This window comes from Symphodus melops (assembly GCF_947650265.1).
Source record: "Symphodus melops genome assembly, chromosome: 11".
Classification (NCBI taxonomy): Eukaryota; Metazoa; Chordata; class Actinopteri; order Labriformes; family Labridae; genus Symphodus; species Symphodus melops.
The window spans coordinates 16,182,788-16,209,903 of record NC_136701.1 but is presented as its reverse complement, the minus strand read 5'-3'; the positions used below and the strand labels follow the sequence as shown (position 1 = coordinate 16,209,903).

At 40.2% G+C, this 27,116-nt stretch overlaps 1 protein-coding gene across 1 annotated transcript in view; it reads right to left on the bottom strand.

Annotated features, from left to right (window-relative positions):
• Nucleotides 1-552: 552 nt before the first annotated feature.
• The window catches only part of stk32a (serine/threonine kinase 32A), a 64,082-nt gene continuing 37,518 nt past the window's right edge, over nucleotides 553-27,116 (bottom strand). The window contains exons 7-13 of the mRNA XM_079356385.1: nucleotides 22,264-22,353; nucleotides 19,856-19,959; nucleotides 16,987-17,103; nucleotides 14,437-14,562; nucleotides 11,070-11,198; nucleotides 2,979-3,043; nucleotides 553-2,007 (exon numbers count right to left, since the gene is read on the bottom strand). Of these exons, the coding sequence (XP_079212511.1) occupies nucleotides 1,890-2,007; nucleotides 2,979-3,043; nucleotides 11,070-11,198; nucleotides 14,437-14,562; nucleotides 16,987-17,103; nucleotides 19,856-19,959; nucleotides 22,264-22,353 (749 nt within the window). The 3' untranslated portion in view covers nucleotides 553-1,889. The remainder of the gene's footprint in view (nucleotides 2,008-2,978; nucleotides 3,044-11,069; nucleotides 11,199-14,436; nucleotides 14,563-16,986; nucleotides 17,104-19,855; nucleotides 19,960-22,263; nucleotides 22,354-27,116) is intronic.

Sequence of the window (27,116 nt, the reverse complement as noted above, 5' to 3'; positions counted from 1 at the left end):
ATTGTCAGAAGACAGGGGACTACAAATATAGCACAACCGACATGATGCAGCATTTAATGGACGAGCTCCAATCACCTCCCCTTGTTGGGAGAAAAAGCCACACCGCACTGACGAGCAGGTTAGCGGCCCCTTAACCCTTTATTGGGCAAGTGGTAATTTATGTACAGATTACATATGGCCACCCTTCTGCACCTCCGTAAGGTCGAGAAGCAAGTGATCCTCACCCAGCCAATCAGAAGAGATCACCCTACATCACTGATCCTGCTATTGTGGCATTTGAACCAAATATGGTAACTTTGTACATTTTTCTACATGGAAAAAAAATGTTGAGGTCTATGAAGGGTTATGGAATCTTTTTCACTCCTAATTTGTCTAAAGTCTCCTTTTGTAAGACAAATCGTGAGAGAATCGTATTGTGAGTCTAGTGAATCGTTACATCCCTAAAAAAGAACGTCTAAATCAATGAATAAAAGTTAAATTTGAACGAGATGGTGAATAAATAAATGTCTCTTATCTGGAACTCACGAAATCCTTGCCTCGAAAAAAAAAATCTCTAAGGGAACATGTATTCACTCACAGTTTTAGATTTTTTTTGTCTGTCTGTGCATAAATGCTACAGTAGATGAAGAAGCATGTGCAAAGCAAGGTTCAGTGCAGACCATATAACATCTGCCACGTACAATTTATCGATGTTTTTGTTGGTATAAACGTTGATTTCAAGACGCCATTTTTTAAAGGCAGAAGTTAATCTGAATAGTCAGTGTTTATTAAACAGCATTTATCTACTTAATTTTTTTTTAACCTTAAACAAGCATCGCCATAGAAACACAGAAGGTAAAGAATAGATCATAAAGCTTAATATTTGAACCGTTACTTTTAACTGCATTTAAAAATGTTGTTTTGGCTCAGTGGTCACTTAAAGCATACACAAATGAAGGAAACGTTTTGCTTCTATCAGCAGCTGATGCAGCCTGGCCATCGCATCCACTAAAGTAATCCTACTCTCTGTTAAATTGACTAGCAAAGCTACAGTGTGCATAATGGCCATTGCAACCAAGTATCTGCCGCTATTATAAAGTGAGTTCATTCATGCTCAAGCCTACAGTTCATCTCTGTGTTTTAAATGCTGGAGGAATCTGTGGTTGCTGTCTTTTTACCTCTCCATTTGAATGTTTTGTACTCTTTAGTGTCATGCTCCAAACCTCTGGTCAAACCACACAGGACAAAACAATCCATTTGTTGTATTCATACTTGCTCCTGTAGTGCTGTAAACAAAACAAAAAAACAAAAAAAAAACATTGTTGCGTTTAAATAATTCTCCAGGAAGGCCAAGCTAGCTGAGATTTCAATCTGAGTGTCCCGTCCAAAGCAGCAGCAGCGGCAGCAGCAGCACATCCAGCTTCCAGCATTAGATGACCACATCAGAGTGGATTTCCTGCTCGAGCGGGGCAGGGGTGGCCTTGTTTCTTTATTGGCAAGGGAGTGTCCTCCTCTTCAGGTCTGCATGTTGTCCCCCATTTTTTTGTTTTTTTTTGTAGGTCAACCAGACTTAAGAGCACCAGAGCGATGTCCAGGAGTGATGAGTATGTTCGTGATGGCAAGAAAGCAGAAAGCTGGGCTGTTGCTTTTAGGAGTCCATACTGTATCTCTCCTGGAGTTCTGCAGCTTCTCGTAATGTCGGGGGGGGGGGGTTTTGTGGACAGTGAAGCACAAGCACATCATGTATTTGTGTTTGTATAGATGGTAGCGTGAAGCATGAACACTGAAGACTGATTCTGAGTGCCTGTGCTGATGAAACAGGAAGTGCCTGCGTGTTAATGTCAGATCTACAAGCTGTGGAAAGGTGCAAGTGATACAGGGCTTAGAGGGGGGGAGGCGGGTCAGGAGGACTATCCTGATAAGAAGGCAGAAGGTTCAACATTGTTGTTCTGGCCGTCCTCTATTGCCTTGTTCTTCTCACTCGTGGACAGTTCCGAGGACTCTGAGTCCACCACTGCTTTCTTAGACCTGTTGAGTAAAGAACACCTCATATTAGTATCAGAACAGATGCCAGCACCTGAAAGAGCATGAGAAGACGGCTCGATTAGAAACAGAATCAATCATAGTCCTCATCAGAGATTTTTTTTTTTCTCACATTCTGCTCGAGTTCTCTTGAAACAAATGATGCCCAAAGTCTGCATCTGTTGATTTCAGCTCTGTGTTCACGTGGACGGAGCTTCCTTCTATTCCGTCCATGGTGATCTGTACCCAATACTTTATAATGTCTTACTTATTATAATATTATTTTATTACAATTAAAAATTCACATGACAACTTCTCAAACTATTTGAAACACTAGTGTACTGACATGCCTTCTGTCTAGTGCTAAATGCTAAGCTAAAGAATGATGGAGACAGCCAGCAAAAGGTTGCCATCGGCCTTAATTTTGTGTTTTTCTGCTTTTTTTTCTTCTGCTTTATTTTCGTTCCTGGCTCCCCGTTGCATGAGTTAACATTAACACCTATTTTATAATGTGCTAATGCAAATCAGTGGTCTATGTTAACCATGACTTGCCTTTAATGTACTCATTTTTGGATGAACTTCCATGAGTGACTCATTTTCATAAACAGGATCTTGGTAGTTTTGGGGGATGCTACCTCTGCCAATCGCTATTCATTTGCTTTAATGCTACACCCACAGAAGGCCATATCTTTAGTCATAAATAGATGGATACTGTCCTTTCCTACATGCTGTCCTACACAAGCCAGCAATGGAAACGAACAAAAAAAAGTCTACAAAACACCAGTAGAGTGCTCAAAGTATATGTTCAATATTTTGTAGACTGTTCTTTTGAGCCAAAGCATGTTGAAATGTTTCTCAGCACTGACAGTTGTGATGTTCCTTCAAAGTTCATACTGTCGCTACAAAGAATCCGCCACAATTTTTATAGAATTATTTGTTGCTGAGTCTGGAGGGCAGGTAATGAAAGGATTCCTTACTTTTCTCTATTGAAGACGATGAAGTCTCTCTGGACGTTATCCAAACGCTGCTGCAGCTGACCATTCTGGAAGAGAGACGGACGTTAACAGCAACGTAAAAAAAAGAAAAACGCAACCGCTGACATTTCTGTAAAGGCAATTTTGATTAATCATATGTCCTTTTATTCTGAAAAAATAACTTTCAAACAAAAAGCAGTACACACATTTCTTCCCTCGGATCATGTTCTTTAGTGGACACTTGTGCTCTGATGTCTCCACCTGCTCCGTATACTCAGACATATTTTTGCCCCTTTAAACACCCTCTCACTTGGCTCTGCTGGGCCAGGCTGTTGTCGCAACAACCACTGTAGTGCCAGTACAAGTAGAAAGGTGCTTTCTCACTCTCTCAAGGAGGCAGCGAAGAGAGCGATCATATGTACATCGTGATTACGACACGGTGCTCTGTGTCCGTCTTTGTGTGCGTCCAACTAGCAGACAGCCGAGAACATGCGAGTTAATTTTCTTGTGTTTCCAAGAACAACCAATGTTTACCATCGTGCATATGTGCACACACAACACCCACATTTAAACAGCGTTAAAACTCTCAAAAGATATAATCCCCTTCGGTCCGCGAAAATATTGCTCAGACTCTTGCGGCGAAGCTCCACATCGTCAAGGACAGCCACACGTGAAATAACACAACGCAAAGTTTGGGGGGACATGCTGCTTCCCAGCACAACCCTCCAGTCAGATCAGCTCTTAAAACTCCAAACACACGCAGGCTCCTGGATGCCTCCTCAGGGTAAAAGTGGCTGACTCCCTGCCCAGAGCTGTCAGTCACACGGCCCAGCAGAGAGGCTATGTACAGGTGCTGTCACAGCAGGGGAACAGCCACTGGCACACACAAAAAAAAGCCATCGACTAAATGAGAGCAGGAAAATAGAGGGAAAGAGAGAGACGAGAGGGAGCTGTGTATATGCATATTAAATGATGAAGGGAAGGAACACAAGGTGACAATGTGCATTGTGTTGGTAGTTATCCATGCATGCATAAGATAGCAACAGAAGGAAGAGGTCTATGATTAGCATTTATGCTAATTTTAAGTGAAAGTTTAGTTTTTTTGGAGGATTTAGGTGAAAGGATTCAGTCACAGCAGTATCACAGCGAGAAAATGGCCAATTACCATGGAGGCAGTCGAACCACAGCGTCACAAGACAGACACACGTGAGAATAAGGTGTCCTCGTGTGTGGCTCGATAATGCATGTTACCCAAAAAGGACTAAGCATCATATCAGCAGACAAAGACAGAGCAGTGCTACTGTGTGCCATCTGTCAAACATCCGTGATGGATTTCATAAAGACCAAATGTGACTGATAAGAAACCCATTATGACGAAGCTTCGCTCTCATGCTGTCAGGATGACACATTATCAGATTTTACAAGGAATGACGAGACCTCAAATAACCTTCATATAACCTTTACCTGTGAACAATTTAATGCCGACGTACATTTGAGGTTTCTCTTCTCTTTTTATGTCGTCATTTAAAGACTTTGCTTTTAAAGTTAAAATATGGTGATTGGTGCCTGTAGCTTCCTCAGGTTCGCCTCGCGTTTTTGGTCACAATAAAATACAGTAAAGTTATTTTAAGGGTATACAAAGGATGTTTTGTCTTTTAGAATTCTAAAACAGTTTTTAAAAAAGTAATCATTTAGAGGTTTAGCCCTTAGCTATGTTTGAATAGCATGGCTTCACTGGATTGTATACGTTGTAGTGGAACACAATGCTATAACCTATAAGCTTTCACCTGCACACAACACGAGTCGTCGTGCTGTCGTAAAATATGTCCATACCCCCTTCTGATCACTTCATCCAAGAGCTAATACACACATCTATCTGGGGAGTTATGTCACTGTTCGTGCAACTTCAGGTTTCCTCCCCTAACTTGGCACACTGAAATCATAAAGGTAATTTGTGAGGGGGTCAAAGGGACTTTGGAGAAAGCGTCTCAAACAGCTAGATGTCGCCCAAAATGAAAACAGGAGCCTTAAGAAAATTACAAAACACACTGAATTGACTTTCATAAGAATTGAAAAAATGTCCTCTGTCTGGACTTTCTCTCCTGGTGAGTCAACCAGGCTTTCTTAGTGCTGATGTACCATTTTGTTCTGATTCAATAACTTTCACATCTTTTTGATGTCCTCTCTTGATCATTGTAATTTAAAAGGAAGTAGCTTCTGCCCTTTTGAAAATAAGTAAGGAAGGATGGGTGGAAGAAGGGATGGAAGAACGGTAACAATGTGTTAGCTGTAAACACCTCAGCGCATATTTCTCTCTCTCTTTCACGACTGCTCTCTCTCTCTCTCTCTCTCTCTCTTTACTTGACACTGTTAAAAAGACAGTTCAGAAGCTAATTGCTCCAACTGCCAGATTAAACTTTCCTTAATGAGTCAAACCAACAGGGAGTGCTCTACTGGACGGGAGCCTGGCAGGGACATTTCTCATTGTCCTGATCCAGTCTTACTGTGCGTCTGAAGCTGAGTAAAACCTTTTTCATTTATTATATATTAATTAAATTTCACTGCTTAAATATAGCCTGAAAGAAGTACAAATCAGTTTACATTTAAATGATCAAAAAAAATAATATATATATATATATTCCTGAAGAAAATTGTTGTTTAATGTAAAAATCTATGAAGAACAAGTTGTACTTTCTGGGCTTCAACTGTTTCACTGCTTGTGATCATATTTCTGTTCTAAACTGCAGACGGCTTCTGCTTCTTCTCTTTTAATTAGTGGCAAACCCGGAGCTGTACCCCTGCGGTCCACATGCTGCCCTCTGTGTCCTCCACCGTCCACCATTGCTTTACACGAGTCTAATATTTATTACTTTTGTTTCCAAACACTTCAATGCATCACAACTAACTTTTTGAAATCAAATTTCCATTTTTCTTTAGGAGAGTGACACTAACAAAGCTCAATCCTGTCATAAAACTCTGTCAAATGTGAAGCTCAAAACTTCCCTCATTTCCCTTTTTGTGTGATTTGAAGTGATTTGAGTTTTCTTCTTTTTAGTGCTTTAGTGCGTTTAATACTTTTATTTCACATCACTGCTTTGACTAATGTACTATGAGAGACTACAAAGTATCAAACCACACCCTGCCTGACAATCCAGAAACAATGCTACAATCCTTTAGGACTCTCAATATGATGACAGTGTTAAGTACATATGACATGACTCATTTCTCTTCATGATTAGGCTTATCGGTCAGTCTAGAAACCTGTAACCACGGGGAGGTTTGAGCCTCTCAAACAGCCACAGGATCCATCTCCCTGTCATATCTGCCACGCCCTTATTACCTAATGATGCATAACTCTTTGTCCCAATGTAATGAAAATAAATTAGTTGTATAAAGCCCCTGTACAGAGTTCTACTTACAGTACAAATGAGCTATAGAGAGAAGACAAGTTTTAGTAGCAGACTGTAGGCATGATCATTTTTTCTGTAAAAATGGGCTCTGATGGGGATTCCTTGTTTAGTGAAACAGTCAGGTGGATACTCGGTAAAGCACCACTCTGGGGGTTACAAAGCAACCACCTGCCAGCAAGGCAATACTCTATAACTACCACCAACAATTACTCTGCTGCAACTTTTAAAGAGCAAATAATACTGTCATGCTTTTGTTTTGGTATGATCCTCTTGAGTGTTCTAAATTGATGTGAAATTCAGTTATTTCAGTCATTTGTGCAAGCAGAAATGTAATATTATACTAGAGCTGGGTATTGTCCACAACCTCACAATTCTTAGGGTCATGATTCGATACTAATTCGATATTGATCAATATCCTTCGATATCGACCTAATAATGACAGAAATGCCCAGGTTACTAATTACAGTACTTTCTGATTTTTGTTCAATCATGATGTGAGTATTATTCATATTAGTTTAGGAAAAACTGACTCAAAATTGTATTTTATCATTGCGTTATTTTTTAATAAAGAATAAAAGTACCGTGTGCGGAACTACAGCAGGACCCACAGTGCCCCCTGGAGTGGGGTGTCATTACAATCAAAGGATTTCCCTGAATAGATTATGAATTGGGGGAAAAATAATTTGAGTGCATTGATGAATTGTTAATTTTACCAGCCCTAAAATCTACTGAGTAGCAATTCAGAACAAAAACTGTCCTACAATATCTTAATGCTTAACAGTGTTTCCTTTTTTATGTTTAATTTATAACCGTATATAGAGAGACTCATGCATGTGCATACATCGACTATTCTGTACTCGTCTCTGTTAACAGTTTTGAGTGATGTGTGTGTGTGTGTGTGTGTGTGTGTGTGTGTGTGTGTGTGTGTGTGTGTGTGTGTGAAGAAGTCTGCCAATTTGTATTGTTCACACAGCACAAGTGAAATGTTCTGCTCTACATTATCTGTGATTTAATTGAGCCCATTTTATGCTACATTATGAGCGACAGGGAGGCAGAGATAAAAGAGGAGCTAGAGAAATGAGTGAGGATGGGGACTTAGGCTGGATGGTGGTTGGGTGGGGGTGACAAATGCAAAATAGGGGAAGGACTTTGAGGATAAAGAAGGAGAAATAAGGTCAGAGAGGAAAAAGGAATGAGGAGGGACAGGAGAAATACGCAAAGAAAATACAGAGCAGCCTCAGGGTAATGAGTAAGAAGCTGGGATGGGACAGACATTAGTGCAACTAGCTTTTTTCATTTCATATTGATCGAATTCAGAAATGCTGCACAGACCTCTCTCTCTCACTCTCGCATACATCAACCTCTTTCTGAGACTCTCTCCTTCATGCATCCATCACAAGTGGCCTCAGAGGCATATGGTAAATGGTTTTGGAAAAGCTTTGCACAAACATATTTACAGACAGTAAAGCAGTTTTCTTTCTGATAGAGAAGACATGAATCCAAACATGTTAATCAAATGACTGGGAAAGAAAAAGATGTTTTTGGAAGTTGGTATTTGAGACCAACGGTCGATCTTTTGGATAATAAAACTTCCTTTGCTAATGAGGAGAGAAGGGTTTTCTTAGCTGAATGTCTGGATACCACTCACTATAGTTAATGTTGAAAGAGAAAATAGTATGTTAGAGCAGGATGGGTAAATAAATAGAGGATACAAAAACAATCCGGAAAACCAATGAAGTAAGACAAATAGCAGACCTGGAGCAAATGTTAAGAAGCAATCATGAATCCGATAACAGAAAAGTGTTTTTTTTTTATACAAATCTGTCAGGTTTTAGTCAAATCAAGAATGGGTTGAAAAATCTACCCGGACTCTTGCAAAGAGAGGAAGTAATGATCGGTTTTAAACCATAACTTAATGCGTCACAATCTTACCATACTCCTCGTCAGCAAATAGTTTAAAGATTTTTTTCCCCAAACCGTATTCTCAATCTTTGTGAAGACCTGCCAACAAGCACCAGTATAAGTGGGTGATCTAATCAGACATTTTTTTAACACAAGTGATCCTTTCCGTTTGAAAGATTTACCGCTGGTTTCCCTTATGTCTAGTACCTTCACTTCCTCTCATGCCATAAACATAACAAATGTTTCCCTGAAAGGCTGCTATCATTACTCTATTAGAATAGGACTCTTTGTCTGAACGGGCCGGCGGATGACGAATGTTGTCGGGCTGCGCGGTGAAAAATCACTCATATATTCACACAGGCAGGTTTCCACAAGCAGCTGTCAGCTTTCACAAAGCATGGCGCACTTCGGGCCAGCTGTGACTTCTTATTGAAGGCCGGTAAGGTATGGGAATTCTACGCCACACAAATTGCTTCCCCTTCTAGAAAGAGTCACGTGAACACTTTTAATGTGCAAAGAGTGGGAGAGGTTCCAAACTTGTTGACTGTCTAATGAAATGGGCTTGTGTTTCGTGTGCGCAATAGGCCTGGTTGTGTGTGTGTGTGTGTGTGTGTGTGTGAACACTTTGTGCAGTGCAAGTTTTAGCTTACTGATGAAAGCAGGCTAATAAAAGAAGCCATTTGATTTTAGCTCAGTGTTCAGTGCAGGATCTCTGAGCTTTTACTGTCTCAGCGGGATGTCTTAAGATTTAAAAAACTGGACAGGAGCCCAGAATACAGTGTGGCACTCACCCCATTGCGCTAATCAATTTACTGCTCTACTCTAAGTACACGTTTGCAGATAAACAGTGCTGACTTACTGCTGAAAGGTACTTAATGTAACCACTCCTGTGGCAGTAAAAAACTAGCAGAAAATTGTTTTGGTGTTGAATGCTTAAATAATAGTTTGATCTTTCATTGTATCTCTGCTGCTCTGATACAGTGGCAGAGAATCAGGACTGACACAGTGAAACCAACATGATTTTGTCACTTTAGCTTTACAGTAAGGGGCAAATTTATGAAAAGCTGTGTATGTGTCACCAACAGTTCCCGGTGTAGTGGATCTGACTTTGTGGTTTTTAAAAGGTACCATAAAACATCTCCAGATAGTCTGCAAGTCATTCCTTCGCATAAAAATAAAACAATAGTTATTTTATGCTCACTTCAGGCTTTCTAGCAGAGCTGTTTATTTATTTGTTTGCTTATATTTAAGAGCGACTGCAGACCTTTAAACAGCTACAGTATATTGTGTAACTTCTGAGAAAGCATAATGACTATACTTAGGGCCATCCATGTGAAGTCCTAGAGACAGGGATGAGGTTAGGCAGCAGAAGTGCAAGAACTTTTTTCCTGTGAGATGTCACAAGATTTTCCTGAAGGCAAAGATGTCTCGCCCTAATTTTTAACCCAATATATAAACATTTTAACCCAAAACCTACAAACATTGATTTAAAAAAAAAAGAAAACAGCATGTCAGAAAAATCATAGGAAACTAAGAAATGTGCATAAAAAAATGCTCACAATTTCACATGATAAAAGTCGGTAACTTAAACGTTCGATATGTGGAATCGATGCAAATGTTCACGTTAAAATATCTCATTTAGAAAATGACTAAACACATGATTTTGTTGAGTACTTACATTAACTAATATATTTCCAACAGTTATCAAAGCCAGAGAAATCCCATCCAATGATTCCCCGCCAGCCTCAACATCATCTTTTGTTGCGATTAAGAGCCCCCTGGTGGTGGAATTTATTATTATATATTTATATATATATATTTATTTATATATATATTATATTGTGCCTTTAATCCACATAGACCTCTTTCGTAAAATTCCACACCCAAACACGAATGCAGCGGCTCTCAAAAAAGAATAACAAGTGTTTATCTCAATAATTTAAAATATTTCAAAGTGCCCAAATGAGGAAGCCTTTCCACAAACACATTTTCGCAACTTTCCTTGTCATATGTTTTCCTTCAAGCTGACGGCAGCAGAGGTCATACTTTGTACTTTACATGCAAGGAAACGCAACAGAGTTGAGTTTTTGTTTTAGCAAATCTTAAAAAACAAAAAAAGACTACCCTGTCTGTCTAGGTCCCACTGACTGCTGCAGCAAGTCACAAATAGAATGTTTTATATGGATGTGTTTATGCATGTGTAATCTATATGTGCTCGTATTTCTCCCACGTCTCTCATTTAGCTGAGTGATCAAATTAACCTTTCAGAGCTTTTCACTCTGTTTTGGTATAAACACCCAGAGGACAACAGATGATTTATGTGGACAGAGTAAAGGACTGAAAAAACAAGAGTGAGGTGATTGCATTCATTGCCTTCCCCCAATACGCTTAGCAGTCAGACGGGCCATTTGTTCTGATGAAGGTGAGCGAGGACAGAGCTCTAAAATGTGTACTCAATATTCTTAATAGCGCTCCAGACACACTTAAAAGACAAACTAAGGAGTAACTTGTCAACTGTAACTGGGCCAAATGGTAGCAGCGGTCAGCTTTCTTTAATGAATAATGATGAACACTGAGAACAACACCTTCGAAGAGAATTGTGATGCACTGGAGCCAGGATAAAGCAAACTAAAAATGGGCTGAGATTCACGTTTCGTCTCTCAAACAGAAATCCTTTTGTGATGGATTCAAGTTGCAGGTGTCTCTTTTTTTTTAACCAAAGTCTTTATCCATCTTGATGTGTAATTATTGTAGTTTATTTCATTCCATTTAAAAGCCGTACCTGTGGGGAGCCATCAGATCCCTGGTCCTTGGTTTTCCTTGCTAGCCGTTTCTTCTTCTTGTGAAGGGGTTTAGACTCCAGGATCATTTCTTCCAGCTCAAATGTCGGGTCACAGTTTAGTCTTCGCCTCTGCGGACAAAGAGAAACATTCATGCATACATTTAAGAGACAAACCATTTATCTTTTGAGAGTCCATTTGTTATATTTGATGGTAACATTTTACCAAATAGCAATTTTGAAATAAACACAAGATGTGCCCCAATGAAAGGACAAGCTCTATGACACATTGTTGACACTGCAACCAAAACAGCACTGCCGCCTTCAAAAGAGGCTCCATTAATGCAATCTCCAGATATTGACAACACCAGTTATGATTACCTGACAACGTGGCCCTATTGGTCTACACAACTCAACCGATGGGCAACAAGAGCCAGGACATCACCAGGGTTGTCATGTTGAAAGTTCCCTTCGGCATTGTTTTGCACAATTGTTTATCTGTACTTTTTTTTTTTTTTTGACATTACGAGAACATACTGTAAGTCATTATGGACTGCATGAGTCATCTTTTTTTCACGCTTGTTTTGTCCATCTCAAAGTTTACCTTCATGTTGAAGTGGTGTGAATCATGCACCAATGTAGGGAATGTTTGAGATGTTAACATCAACTGGGATAAATACAAATCCCTCTGCATCCAACTACCAACCATTTTGATGTTTATACAGCTCCACCATACAGAGTGATGAAATCCACACTTCAACAGGAAAGATCGAGGCTCAAACAGCATCAAACAAACAAGCGACACAGCAGGGTGAACTCTGGGAAGTTGGGAAACAAAACATAATTGGTGAGATCGTCCTGTCTGTAAGGGACTAAAGGAAGAGGATCGGCCTATAATTAGATTGAGAGACACTGTCAATTCCCCATCGATCCTCCGTGTTTTTCCTCTGCTGTGCCAGCCTGGCCCCTGGGGGATACCCGCTGCTCTGCAGGCGTTATAGACTGAGAATTAGATTAACTCATGGAGTCCTCTAGTCACTTGTGTGTGTGTTTTCCATCTGCATTTATGCAGTTCTGGCTTATAGGTGTTGTTAACTTGCACATACAATATTGTACGTTAACAGTTTTGTATTATTTTGTTGTTGCCTTGATATGAAGAAACAACAGAGACGGCTACATGTATATAATTTAGTTCTTTACTAAGACTGAAAAGGGAGACAACATGTTGCTTTCTTAGTCTTACAGATGCCTTTCAATGGCAGGGCTTAGTTGGAGGGAGTGTAGGCCAGGATTAGAGAATTTAAGTAAGGAGGAGCCGTTTTTTGTCGCTGTTCTGTAAGCGTGCAGTGGTGTTTTGAATTGAATACGAGCGGTAACTGGGAACGAATGGCGGCAGATGTACAAGTTATGTGCGGTTCTGGTTTTGACCAGTCGCACTGCAGTGTTTCAGATCATCTGCAGGGGTTTGATAGCTCATGCAGGAAGACTTGGGATCTACCCTGTCCAATGAATGGATTTGCATGCTGCAAGTATCTGATATCTGATGAGTTTTTTTTAATAGTCCAGGTTGAGTGCTGTGCATGTAAACAGCTGTTGCATGTCCTACTAAGTGGGAGGGGGTGGTGACATTTATACCCTGCGACCATTGCACTGTGCAAAGACTGTATACATGCAACATTTTCTTCTTTTTCCTCAATCTTTGAGTAGTCTGTAAGAAGATTGCTCTGTTTGCTTGATCTGTTTGTACTGAGACACGACCACAGAAGGATATAGATTGAATCATCAGCATTTGGCCAAACAGAAGTCAAGTGAATGTACTGATTTCATTGAATCTGTGATAAATAGGACTATTCAGTTTCATTATAACACACTGTAAAACCAGGAAGGCAGACTTTGCAGGGTTTTATGTAGACGCATAAACAAAATCTATTGTCCTTAGATGCCGAGTCATCATTATTCTTTCACTGTATTGACTGAGTGATCTTCTGAAACTTAAAGTCTTAATTTCCCCCCAAATAAACAGGTCAAAATGAGAGGATGGAGAATGGAAGGGATGCCAGATTACATCCATCACTAACTGAATGCCTTTAGGCTCACTGATATGACGCAAAAAGGATGCACTACTCTAACTGCATAACAGTGCGGTTCCAAACGCTTTTATATACAAATGACATCAGCTGAGGATTTATACTGCCGATATGGAACAAACTACATTTTAACTGTAAAGACGCCACTTTTCAGCTGAATGAAAGCCATTCCCTGATGCTACTTGCATAAGCACAACCAGCTGACTTAAAAGGTTAAATGGTAGTTCTTGCTAGGTGACACGAGAATTACTAGTCGAATCATAAATGTTTGTGTGAGTTAGCCGACAATGCTGGTCAAATGTTTTCGCTCAAACTTCAACACGGCCACCAGCCACTCGCTAGGTGCGGTCTCTCTCCTCTGGCTCTACTGCCTCGATGTAAACAAGCACAGTCAACAGATACGAGCAGCATGCCAGGTCGTATTTTGATTTGGCAAAATTATGATTAAAAAAGTTCGTAGGCTGTATGCGGTTAAAGTGGCACATCCACTGAAGCAAACAGACTGGATGTTAATTTGCAAGGCGGAGCTGATACTGTAGCAGCGCTAACATTAGCCACAGCGCAACACCAAATGACATTGTTTACCCACAGATAACTTTGAATAAACTGTGCTGACTTTGAAGTGCTATATAATAATTTCTTACATTTAGACTTGTCGGTCAATCTGTATTTAAATTTCCATTTAACTAACTAGGAAACAAGTTGCTAGGAACATCCTGACTAAAAGCTTGTTAAAATATATTATACTGCAATATATATATCTGCAATATATATATCCAGCTCCACTTTTCTACTTAAATAATTACTACATGCATCACCAAACTCATAACAATGATCCAGGGACCACCTGTGGTGCTGCAGGTCTCCATGCAGTGGCCTTTTCTGCCTTTGTCTGTGCCTAATAAGTTCCATTAACACACATGAGCTGCTTATTTTTTCTTAAGTCGATACACTCAGTGGGAGACCCAGCACAGCCCAGCAGGGGGTGGTGTCGACAGCTCGGAAAGATAAGATAAAGGGTGGGGAGTTCTGGCTATGTCTGTTTTTTTTCACTGCCTTCGGGAAATACTGGTACGGGAATACATTTGGGAGAAGGCTAAAAAGAAGGAGACGTTCCAGGGATTTTTTTGTTTTTGTTTAATAAAAAAAAAAAAGAGCTTACGTAATATAAAAGATGGAACCTTGTTTAAAATGTGGCATCTGTCTGATATGTTTTCTGCTTAGACTTGAGCCTTTTATGGGCATCTTACTGCGGTAGCCTTTAGTTCCTTCTGTGTACTCACATTGGGAATAAAGCCTGGAGGAAGCAGTTTGCTGAGCACAGCGTCCCAGTTGACATCTGACATGTAGTCAAGATCCTGGAGCTCAGCTAGACAGGAAATGCGCTTCTGGACATCTATACACAGCAACTGAAGAAGACAAAAAAAAGAAGAAAAAAAAAGGATTAGAGTAAGAACATTTATCCATGTGGGGTGACATGGATAGAAAAGTTACAGGCAGGAATCCCACTGAGACCCCTGAGAGGACATTGTTGCCCTACAGGATCCATCCGTCTGAGAATGAGGATACTGGGGCAAAAGAGGAGGTTGGGGTAAAAAAAATATTTTGGGAAAGGACATTAGAGGATGAAGTCGCAGGAGAAAGTGAGATGAAAATGTGATAAATACACATCGGGAGCAAGTGGTGATGAGGAGAATTCAAGAGGCTGTGAAGGATGAAGGACAAATATATTGCGATTGGAATTCCTCGACTATACTCTCACTTTCTGTACACCCCTGTCTCACTCACTTATACACTTTTACACACACACACACACACACGCCCTCCTGGTCCCTCCCACATACACACAGTCACATGTGCGACCAGAATGCCAATGAGGTTCGTAGAGTCTGAGCACGCAGCAATGCAACAGTTAGACTGCAGTGGATGGCTGCCGTGACAAAACCAAACGCTACAGCAAACAGCATCGCCAGCAGCATAACAACGCAATAAGAACAGATTTGGGATTTTTATTGTGTATCTTAAAGATTTTACAACATGCCCACCACATCAAATGACAAAGAATAGTTTTGATGTGAGTGCCGAGCTTTGAGCTGCCCTGAGTGAGTTACTTTCCTTCACTTTATTTACCTTCAACCCCTTCACCTTGTACTCTGCGTCTGTTGTTCCAAAAACACATATTCCTCTTTTGGAATACCAATTGGACTGTTATTTTGATTCCGAAGTTGCACTGCATGCTCTCAGATATTCATAAGCAGATAAACCAATAGTGTACCAAGTGGGGGTTGCAACAATGAATCTGATCCCCTTATTAGAATTCTGAGTACACACCTTGTTAGCTCGAGTGAGGTCCTGTTTTCTCAGGCCTGCTAATTGTTTTCCCACAGGGATTAAATAATTCAAGCCCAAAAGCGAAATCTACACTATCTCCTCAAAAAAAAAAAAAGGGCACCATAAAAGAGTTCACTCTTTTCTGTTCAGTATTCATGACAGCTCCTGTCAACGTGAAAAACAATTCACGACAGTATGCTCATATACATGGCGTGATATTGTTAGAGTAGTCGTCTAATGTGAGAATATGATACTGCAAGGTTTCAATAAATGACCAAATGTTCTTGACCGAAAACAAATCTGTTGTATGATGTGACACTCTTATTCACAACCACTTGACAGAGGTGACATGAACAGTATTTAAAACCTGTGGGGCATGTTCACTTGAAATACTGAAGAGAATAACCACAAACAGATGCAATACATGTTAAACAACTTTAAACTAATGGTAGCATTGTATGACTTTAGCTTACATAGAATACATCATTGGCAAAACTGAAGGATTTTTTATTTTTTTAACAAAGCTCTGAGGATTTATGGCTAAGCTAAATGTGCGCGACATTAAAGGCAGGGTTGGTCATGTTCTCCAGATACACTTTTTAAGAGTTTGGTTAAAATTGTCCTGACAGTAATTAATAATTCACGTGCTCTGAAAAAGAAATGAAAAAAATCTGTCGTCTGTAGCAGTTGTAAACGCATAAAAACTTTGACCAATGTCGGCACTCGGTACACATTTTATGAACCAATTAAGCCTCAACTGCTTCTGGTCCAATGGCGCAAGTGCATGTAAGTGAGGGGCGGGGCTTTTAAGGCATCACAGAGGGTGAGTGAAGATGGAGCACGGAGCAAATGCTACTTTCAAAATCATGCTATTTTTTTTTATTTTTTAACTGTAAATAACCTACGCTGCCTTTAACTTCTTTGAAATCTCACTTCCTTTCCTTGTGCTGGCTAATACAGCATGTAGATGTGGATAGGGTACAACCTTTGTAACCTTTGACCACAAATCCTCAAGCCGAAGCGAGGAAGGGTGCGCACACGTGGACACTATTCAATCATGAAAGGAGAATGAATCTGAAGTCAGTCAGTCAGTGTGCCTGGAAGAGAACAGACGTAATCTGAGGAAGATATTTCTGGTGTTTAAAAGGCGCAAGGTTTTTAGATTAAAATGTTTAAAATAATCTTCAAAAATGGTCATACATCTGGCCTTGAAATTGGGCGACGTAGAGAATTAACTTTATGTCATGATGGGATATTGGGTATAGTCTGCCTCCTTGCTGTCAAAGTATACAGTACTTGCAGTGTATGCATACTGTGTTGCACACATAGCTAATAACACCCTGTGTCCTCTTGTTAATATCAGATTCCTCAAACGCACTCCTCCCACTATTACCTTTCCTTTCCCCCCACCTCTCTGTATATTTTATGTTTTGAGGGGATAGCAATCATGAGATCACGTGAGATAAATTCATACCCCTATCATGCATGTGCTGCTCATTTACCTTTCTGAGAAGAGACTTCATCTCCAAAGACCAGGCTGCTGGGTAGCAGGGATGGACTTTGTGGAAGGTCTGAAGGATCTCATTAGACGGTGTGCTGGATCTCATCACATAGGGACGCTGAAAAGAGGAGAGGAGAAGATTCAGTGCAGATTTCTTATATTTACAGCGATGCACTGCCTGGAGGCCATTCTTTGATAAAGTGCTTGTCTTAAAGTTTGTTCCACAGTCGGTCCTCCCAACCCTCTCTTTTTTTCCCCCTCCTCTCCTTGTGTTCACCTTCTGTGAACCCATTTACGGCACTGATGAAAACAAACGGTGGAGGAAACAGGGAATAATGGGCTGTTCTCAAAACACTGCTTAAACTCTCTTTTAGTACGAGAGGCCTGTATGCGGGTCAGAAAACTAGGCAGAGTCTGCTGAGTGTCCTTCTTCTGCCTCCAGTCTACATCTCAGACACTAAAGTCCTTCCACTTGAGTTGGAGATTGAAACAGGGACAAGTATCTTCAATATTGGGCTTTTTGGATTGTATGTGTATGGTCACATATTCACGTTTTGACCTAATCCAACATGAAACAAATGTCTGGGATATGTAACAATATTCTTCAATATTGGGAAAATACATCTGAAGTGGGATATGTACAAATACTTAAGTGTGGTTGCTTTAACTTACACTTTTACTTTACCACTGTGTAGCTGTCATTTTACGGCTAACTGTACATTAATTTGAGGGACGATGACACTTTCATGGGACTTCTTTTGATATGAAAAAAAATGGGTGAAAGCATGATCTGATAAGTAACATTTACGAATGCAAAACAGAAAAAGCAAGCTACAAAAACAGGTTTTTCTAATTCATTGAGTCCAGGATTTTTTTTTGCTCATCTGCAATAATTGAAACAATTAAGTAAGGTCCTTTACCTGCTTTTTGTAAACATAACAATGAGCATGGTCTTGTTACCTGCTCTTTTGTTAATGTTAACAGACAAACAGTAAGGTCCTTTACCTGCTTTTGTAAAGTGTCTCGAGATAACGCCTGTTATGAATTGACGCTATATAAATAAAGATTGATTGATTGATTGATTGATTGAAACAATTGCAATTTATTGGACAGCCCAAAATGTAATGTCATGTTTTCGATTCATTTAAAGAGAAATCTAGCAAAATCCCCAAAGATACTCTGCCAATGTTAATTAGATGACTTTTTGAAATACAAGACACCCATTACTGTATATTCCACTCCATACAAGGCATATATACTGTAAGGTATCAGATAATCAGAATAAATAATCCCTTGCCACAATTGCTCAAAATTTTCCGCAGCGTCTTAAAAGATTTGATAGCGTCTTTTACTGTTCTTTGTAAGCCCAAACAGGGGACTAACTTTATTTGATCTATTATTTATTTCTGTAAAGCAGAGAGGTGGATTGTTCTGATCAGGATCCAGTACTCTTTGTCTCTGTCAGAATCTCATTAGATGATTTGATGCAGTAGCAGCAGATGTTATTTTTGAAAAGCACAATGTGCTCTCTGCCTTCCCCTCACTCGGGCCGGCTAATTTTAAAAAGAAGAAGAAAACAAACCAAAGGCAGGACGTGGAGAACCAAAGTGACAATGATTGATTTGTGGTTCAAAAGAATTGTTAGGCTTCCTGGATTCAATCTAATGAGAAGTGTTCGGGCTTGGCAGGTAGGCGCTGTCACCTTGCGAGGAGTTAAATGGTTGGAGAGAAACATGAATGAAGTGAGAGGAGTGCTGAAGCTTACAAGAGAGAGATAAGATGAAGCAAATGTGTGAGAAGGGATCGTTGGGTGCCCGGAGCTGGATAATAGACAGCTCGTTCTCCATTTTCAACAGCCAAATAATTCTGCACATCCAACAGGCCAATTTTTGAACGCCTGGAGACAGATTCACGTTTTGGAGACGGCGATGAAATGTGCCAGTCAGAGAGAGGTGTCGAAGAATGTCCCTGAGAGACAGAGGGGTGAAGCGATAATGAATTTTCTGGGTGGGAGTGAAGGAAAGTTTCGGAGAAAGGTTTACATAAAGGTAAAAGTGAAGACTGAGGAAAGGGTGTACATGGGTTTAATGTCAAAGTCAGCCGAGGTGAATGTGGAGACATTTACGTGTTTGCTCAGCAAACCATCGCTGAATGAGTGAAGGATAAAACTTAAAAGCACTTGAGAAATGAAAGTACACAGCTTTAAGGTAAAAGAGAAGACTAGGTGTGTATACCATGTAGGTCAGGGAGAGGACAACGCCTATTTTAGAAGGGTTAAGAGAAGGATTTGAGGTAGAAAAAAAGAAAAGCCCTGGGGGAGGACTAAAGATATTACTGTGGGCGTGAGATGTAACTCGGAGGACAGAAAATGGGCTGAATGCATTTTGCATGTCTGATGGAAAGTTATGCAAAAAAAAAATAAAAATACTAATAAGGAATTTGTTTCAGCAACACTTCACAAAAAGCTCAGCCTCTGGATGTTTTAATCCTCATTGTTTCAATTCTTCATGTATGGGCAGAAATTCTGTATCTACATTTCAAAACAAACAAATCTGCAGAACTCGTCAAAATGAATGATAAAAAAAAATGTCCAGTGTTTATTAGCATAAAAGGTTTCACTTCTCCAGATGTGGACAGCGCCAAAACTAAATAAATAATATGCTGAAAAAAATCCATTCCAACTGTATTTTAAGTCCCATTCGTTCCGTGAAAATACATTTAAAAACCTATCCTGGGTGATGTCAGCTCACAGGTCGATTTAATCAAAGCTTCTATTCCTCTGGATTGTACTTGTACTCTTTTTTTTGTACCTGACATGTTATATGTAGTGCACTTGCACTGGGGCCGGTGTATGTGTGCATTCAAGTTACCTGTCCTCTCATTAGCTCGTACGCTGTGATGCCCAGAGACCACCAGTCCACAGAGAAGGAGTAGCCAGGATGGGACCCCTCGAAGCTCTGGAAGAGCTCCGGAGCTGACAGACAGAAAACGTAACACAAGAAAATAATCAGGTCTGTGCTGCTGCGGACACCTTTAATTTCAGATTTGACCATAGTGTGTTTTGATCCCCTCGTTTTATTTTTATTGGCACTTTTGTTGGTGATAGTTGATTTAACTTCCACCATTTTAGGTGAAAATATTTACCTATGTGTTAAAGTTGGATATGGAATTGGCTTTGATGACAACTGAAAAAAGTGAGGGAGACTCGAGCTGATCAAAAGGTTTTGGAAAGATTACAAGATCTGGACGTTTTAGTGAGGTGTCACGTTAAAGAAGATGAAAGTGAGACTCTGAGAGCAGCTTTAAGTTTTTGCCGTTCGTTCGTCAAAATAACTTTTACATTTTTTGTTGCTCTGGGATGAAAAGAGACTTATTGTAATAATTGATCCCTGATTTGGAGCCAGTATATAAATCGTAGTTTCTTCTTCTATCATGATTAATTAAATAGATTCTCTTGGCAGGATGAGTAATCAAACCCTTTCAGCAGTTATTTATGCATCTTATTTGTGTGTGTGTGTGTGTGAGTGACAGTGTACACACTCAGGTTCATGCACACCGACACACAGAAACACACTTCCTCTATGCGTCATGACAGATTTGCTCCCTCGTGCTGAGGAGAAAAACGTGTAGTTTATCTAAAGAAGCCTCAGAAAATGGTTTTCTTCTCTCCAGAGTCCCCATGAATAATCTATTAGACCTCAGAGTATTCTCCTGAAATGTACTCGCATGCGGTTATAAGATTAGTCTTCGTCATGCGCACACACTTAATGTTCAAAAAAGACAAACGCACACTCTCAAAGACGGGCTGCCCTGTCATTGTTTTCCTTAAAATCCTTTTAACTGATTGCTCAGAGGTTAGACACACATTGACCTAAAGGCTACCGCTCATTAAAGTTCTGAGAGCATGACATCTGAAAATGAAAATATATATTTTTTTTTTTCTGTGCAGGTTTTTTGGGCCGATGCAACTTTAATAAATAAGTCTCCTACTGTAAAAGTTATTGCAAACTATTATGCTTATTTACTCTGAACCATTTTTTTAGGGAAAAAAAGTTTAAATTTGGAAATAACGTCATATCAATAACTGAAATCAAATCAACGTTGAGAATATAAGCATACAATTTAAAGGCCGACTATGTGTCATTTTACACACAAATACAGCAGAAATCCAGTCCTCTGAAAATAACGCTGAGTCATGACTGTCCACAATGAGTGTGACACCCGAGTCGCGCTGTCGGTGATGCTGTCTGAGCTGTATCTACACTGCGATTAGATAGACGGGACAGCCGGCTTATCCCCTCTTGTATAGAAGTTGTGTGAGTGAGGGACGACAGAAAAGAAGAGTAACATGCCAGACTCACTGCTTATTTGAATGTCATGTAAGCATTTTTAAATCATGGTCATTTCTTGTAAATTGCAATGCGAAGCTACGAGCAAACGAAAGAGCGCTACCGTTAGCCTGCTAGCACAACAATGCAGCTCGAGTTGTTTTGGTTTCATGCTGGTGCTCAACGGCGACATCTACTGGATGAAAAAGTTGCATATTCTTCCTTTCGGGGGAGGAAAAGAGGTGATGGTGAGGTCTCCATTTGATGTCCCTTAAATTAAAATCTTTTCAACTTGAAAAGCCTCTGAGGCTAAATAAAGCCCTCTTAATAGTTAACCTTCACTGTGGAGCATTCAGTCAATACACCGCCCACTCAGTTTCAACTGTGTCTGGATTCATGTCAAAGGTTAGTTACCATTGAAAGATGAATCGGCCCAACGTGCTGGAGGTGTAAAATACGTTGTTCTTTAATGTAACATTGGAGAGAATAATCTGCCTCTTCTACTTAAATCTCACATAACCTCTACCAGTTTGCCTGCTCTCAATCCTTATTTATCATCTCTTCATCAATCATTTCATAATTCCTAATGAATCATGGGGGTTATTTCAAGCGACTCTTGACAGGATTAATCTTAGAAATAAAGCCATAATCCCAGAGTGGAGATACATGCTGTGTTTGTTGTATGTTCTAAACACTGAGTGATGACACTGGAAAAAAATTGAGAGGAGTAAAAGCTGATCTCAATTCTGATTTCTAAAAAGCAAAAAGGAGGATGTGTCCTGCAGTGAAAGCTGGCCTCACTACAGTCCCTTGACTGTTGGGATAAGCATTTATAAGCCTGCTCAGTCGAGTTTATTGTTGTTACGTTCCGTGGTTCCTGTAGATTAATTGTCAACCGTTTCCTCCGGCTCTGTCTCTTGACACACACTGGTCAAAAAGTCGTTTCTTACCCATGTACGGTTTGGTCCCAGCGATGGACGTGGCTTTCAGGTCGTCTTTGACAATGGCTGCGATGTTGAAGTCTGTCAGATGGACGTGCCCTGAAAAAGAAAAAAAGGAGAGACTTCGTGAACTCAAAGTGGGACAGAGGTCGTTCTTGATAAACATCTAAGTACATCACTTGTGCGATCCATGTACAAGCTGTACATTCACAGATCTGTGTTTACACAATCATTAGTGACTGTGGCCCCCCCCTTAAAGCTGAAAGCTTTTTGAAATTCAATTAGACAGCTTGCTTTCCCTTCGAAAGTATCCTTCTTGGTATGTCACTTGAACACAGCAGGATATTATCAGGAGAATTCACCTCTGGGGAGTTGGAGTGGGTGGTGACGTTTTTATCCCTGCGATCGGTGCACGGTCATAGATTGAATGTACTGTATGTGACAGTTACCATCGGCGTACACATTACAATGCTGCAGTACCTTTTCTATTCACCAGTATGTTCTTCTCCGCTCTTTAGTTGTAATTGTGATACTGTAGAAGGACACGTAGCATTGACATAAAGGCAAACATTCGCACCATTGTATAGTGGACTCTGTTGCTGTGTCGTGTTTTTTTTTTTTTTTTTTTTTTTTAAACATCATAGCTTGAGTCAGGTTACCACCTCCCACAAGTCCAACAAGTATTGTATAGAGTCCGACTGTGAGATCAATGTGTGACCAACCTGATCCGGAGAATGTCAGCTGCAATCTTTACATCAGAATTTTCAAGGGTGCATGTGTGAAAATGCACAAAGCAAGGATGAAAGGGAATACGAAAACAACGCAATCCATTGAAATGCCCCTTTTTAGATCATACTACTCTGACATCGGCATCATTAAAAGGCATCACATTCAAATTAAACGCGGCTGAATTAATGGAATTAAGCGTGTGTGGGATGATGGTGTGTCTGAACTGAAAGTGTGTTTTAACTCAACCTCTCAAAGTCAAATCACTGACCTGTGCCTCGCCGTGCTGCAAGATAGCCCAGAGTCTGCCATGCACACTGAGCCACCACTAATGAGCTGAATATACAGTTTAGGGGAGTGTGTGTCATACCGGGTGAGGCAGCAATACAAAGCAGGAGAGTTTTGCCGCAGAGTGATTGTTCGGACGGATGGTTGTCCCAGGTAACCACACAAACATATATAATATGACGACATACAACCTTTAATCTTTATATAAAAAAATCTATACTCACCCTGAGATACTTAGCCTTAATGATAGCATTCTAGAAAAATCCCAAACTCCTCTTTATTCTCACCTCTCTGGGTTTTTTTTGTTTGTCATTTAGCATTAATAGGCTTTTTCAATCTGTGGACCTTTTTTTTTATTCCGCCCTTTTCTCTCGCTACTTCTTTTCATTTCGCCTCCCACACTTTCCTCTATCCTGTCCTTATTTTCATGGTTTTGATTTTTTTTTTTTTTTTAACCACAAAAGCCCCTGAAGCTGCTCCCTGCTGCTTTATGCGCTGACTTCTTCTTCCTTCTATGTCCTCTCCTCTTCGGAATATACACACAGCATACGCCGTTTTTAGTGCGCCGTTGTATGAGTGAAGCTATACGTGATGCAAAATATGGAGAGACTTAGCTCAGTGCAGTGCCAGTAGCAGAAGCATAGTAGAGGCTTTCTGAGGTGCAGCAGGACTATAAAGCCAGTTTAGACTCTTAAGAAGAGCTTGAGTACGAGTCGTGTTTTCATATTTAATGATCCCTCCTGTCCCTGTCAGATACTGGTCTTCTCTCCCTTTCCCTTGTTCTGCCTTCCTATTTCTCAGCTTCGCAGGAGACAGATTTAGGACAGGAGTTTTACAAAGTCGCCAGCGGGGGGAAACAGATGACTATCATCAAAATGTTCAGATACTGAGCCAGAAGTATCGAGGGATAATATCACGTTTTAATACCACACACAGGTGTCATTTTAGTCAGTGTAGGATGGCAGTGATGAGTCATTGCTATGTTTGTTCTAGTTAGACGTTAGCAGCATCAGTCTCCAGTGGCCTGTTGCCGAAGCTTTTAGGCTCATGGGATTCGTCTTGTTTAATTAATTTGTTGACAGTGTTTCTTTATATTTGACATTTTTAAATTCTGTTATATATTTGTAATTGCGTCTTATATTTGATTTGTATTTTACCTGCTTGCTAGTTGAGCTTTATTTTCCTTGTTAGCTATTTGTGCACCAATACACCAAGACAAATTCCTTGTATGTTGTCAAGTACTTGGCAACAAAACCTCATTTTTTAATGGCGTATATGTAAGGAGCTTGTGGGACTCAAGCTGTACTCTACACTGTGAAGTGGCCTTAGACACACGAAAGTTGAACCCTAAATAACTCAGGGTCAAAGTCTTTTGAGCAACTGTGTGAATGTTATCAGCGCAAATCATTGTGAACAATTTTTTTTAATGCATAGTCAGAGTGTATAGAATTATTCAGCGTATATTTGTGTGTGTGACAGAAGGAAAAGCTGCTGCAATGCTATCGACATTATCGTTTCAAAGCACGTCATTCTTCCTTTCTCGGTAGCACTTACTGAGATTTGCTTCAAATGTAAAGTGCGTTATAGACGCAATGTATTCATACTTCTAAATATTATTCTCAATTTTAAATGTTGCCCTCTTCACCAGACTGCGACTTCAAATCCTGAGTGTACATAAAAAAAACAAATGACATGTATTTGAATACACCTGGTCCAAAGCAGGACCAATTTCCTAAATTCATATAAAATCTTTTAGCTCTGTCAGCTGATTAAATCTACCCCGATGACATTTCATGAGATTATGTTTTTCAGCCTTCAACTCGTTTCCTGCTTGTGAACGTTTGACTGAGTGCAGCCTGAACAATGGCTCAGCAGGTTTCCTGATGGCTTAGTTATCTAACATGTTTTACAGGGATTACCTCCATAAATGTTGAGGTTTGTCTGATCCTTCCGACGTTTCACTCTCTGCATATCGTTTCTATTAATAATTTCTCTTTCCTCACTGCTGACTCAATACACTCCCACCACTGATAACTGCAATGTCATACTGTGGATACGGTATGAGTAAGTTTATTCGGTCATTTGAAATATTCAGACTAAATCAACTTTATTACTCTCAATAATAATACAACTAAATAAACTCCATTACTCTCAACTGGAACTGAAGCAACAGAAGTTACTTTAAATTGTTCTGTCTGCACAGTTTCCAACTCATGTATTGAGTTTGCTTTAACAAAAAAACTGTTGAGTGATTTCACTTCAGAGCTCAAAAAAAAAGGAAGAAACAATTTCTTGCTTCTTTCAGGCATGTAAGCGTCTACACACTATCATGGATGAACTTAAGCAGTAATAGAAATGACCCACTGCTCGGGAAATTGGTGGGCAGTCCGTACGGACTTGGGTTGGGAACCAGAGGGTCACCGGTTCGAGTCCCCGTGCGGACAAAATGTGGACATTTTTCTGGTTGCTGGAGAGGTGCCAGACTACTTCCTGAGCACTGCTGGGGTGCTCTTGAGCAAGGCACTTCTCCTCCCCACCCAGCAATAAAGCTCCTGAAACATTATATAGTAATGTTGAAATTTGAGTTTGAGCATTCCCAGTTCTGTCCATCAAGTCAGCAGCGAAGTTAATTGTTTACTTGGCACATGTACATGGGGTCATACTTATTTCCATGTTTTTTTTAAATAGCCAAAATCCAACCATCATTTGTCCAAATGGTATTACACGATAGACCAGCCATCATCAGGTCTTCCTGTCATAGTGATAACTCATCTCAAGTCGGATTAGGTATTGACAGGCAGGCCAATAAACTTCACATTTCAAATTCATATAATGTTGTTTTCTGAAGGGTCCCGTGGGTGTCGTTGTTGAAAACATGTTCAGACACCTCTGTTGTTTGGGAGGGGAGAGGGAGAAGTGAGCCGAGCGTCCCCTCGTTTCACCTTCAGTTCCTGCGTGTGTGCATGCAGCTCACGGTGACTAACCCAGGAGCTTCTCTCAGCGTCCTGGGGGCCACGCGGCGGTTTAGAAAAAGACGACGTCACACGTGCGTGAGGAAATTGTTTTTCTCTATTTCACAGAAGCTCCCAGAGGAACCCAGGAGGAACGGGTCAATTCTCGTTTGTAAAATTGACCGGTGAGCAGAAGCAGCCTGCTTCCCCCTCCTCTCGTACCTCGTGTTGTTTTCAGACATAATCGGAAAAGGAAGACTACAGGTCTGTTCGGAAAAACAGCAAGGGTAGAATCCATGAGGGGAAAGAGAAGTGCTTTTTGAGATAAGACGAAAGGACACCAAGACAAAATAGAGAGAAAGAAAGAGAGAGAAAGTACAGTTGAGTGTTGTCCTTTACAAACCAGCCTGAAAAAGCTGCCTCTTCATCTCTTTTCTGTTTCTCTTCTTCCAACAAACAGTATCTTTCTTATCCACAAATGATTGCTTTCTACCATCACTTTCTGTTGCCTGGTGGCTCTTCTCGCTCAGTTTTATCTTTTCATCTCGGCTCTTTCGCTCTTTGTTTTCTCTCAGCCTGCACCGACAGCAGACCTGACATCGAACATGTCTCTGTTTCCTAAACTCCTTAATGCAGACGTGCAGTGCCATCTGATACTGTGTTTATGTACCCTTTAGAGCAAAGCATTCGGACACTTCAAGTTTTGGAGGTGCTCTCTTTATGCTCTGTTACGACTAAGTTACAACACAGGATTGTTTGACGCTGATTTGATACTACAATTTTCTTCGACTCCATCATTTAACACAAATCTATCTATCTGCATATCTGTTGTATAACCCTTGCATGGTTTGCTGCTACAGTCAGCTGTTGGTTAGCTTTAGTCGAACAAAAAGACTC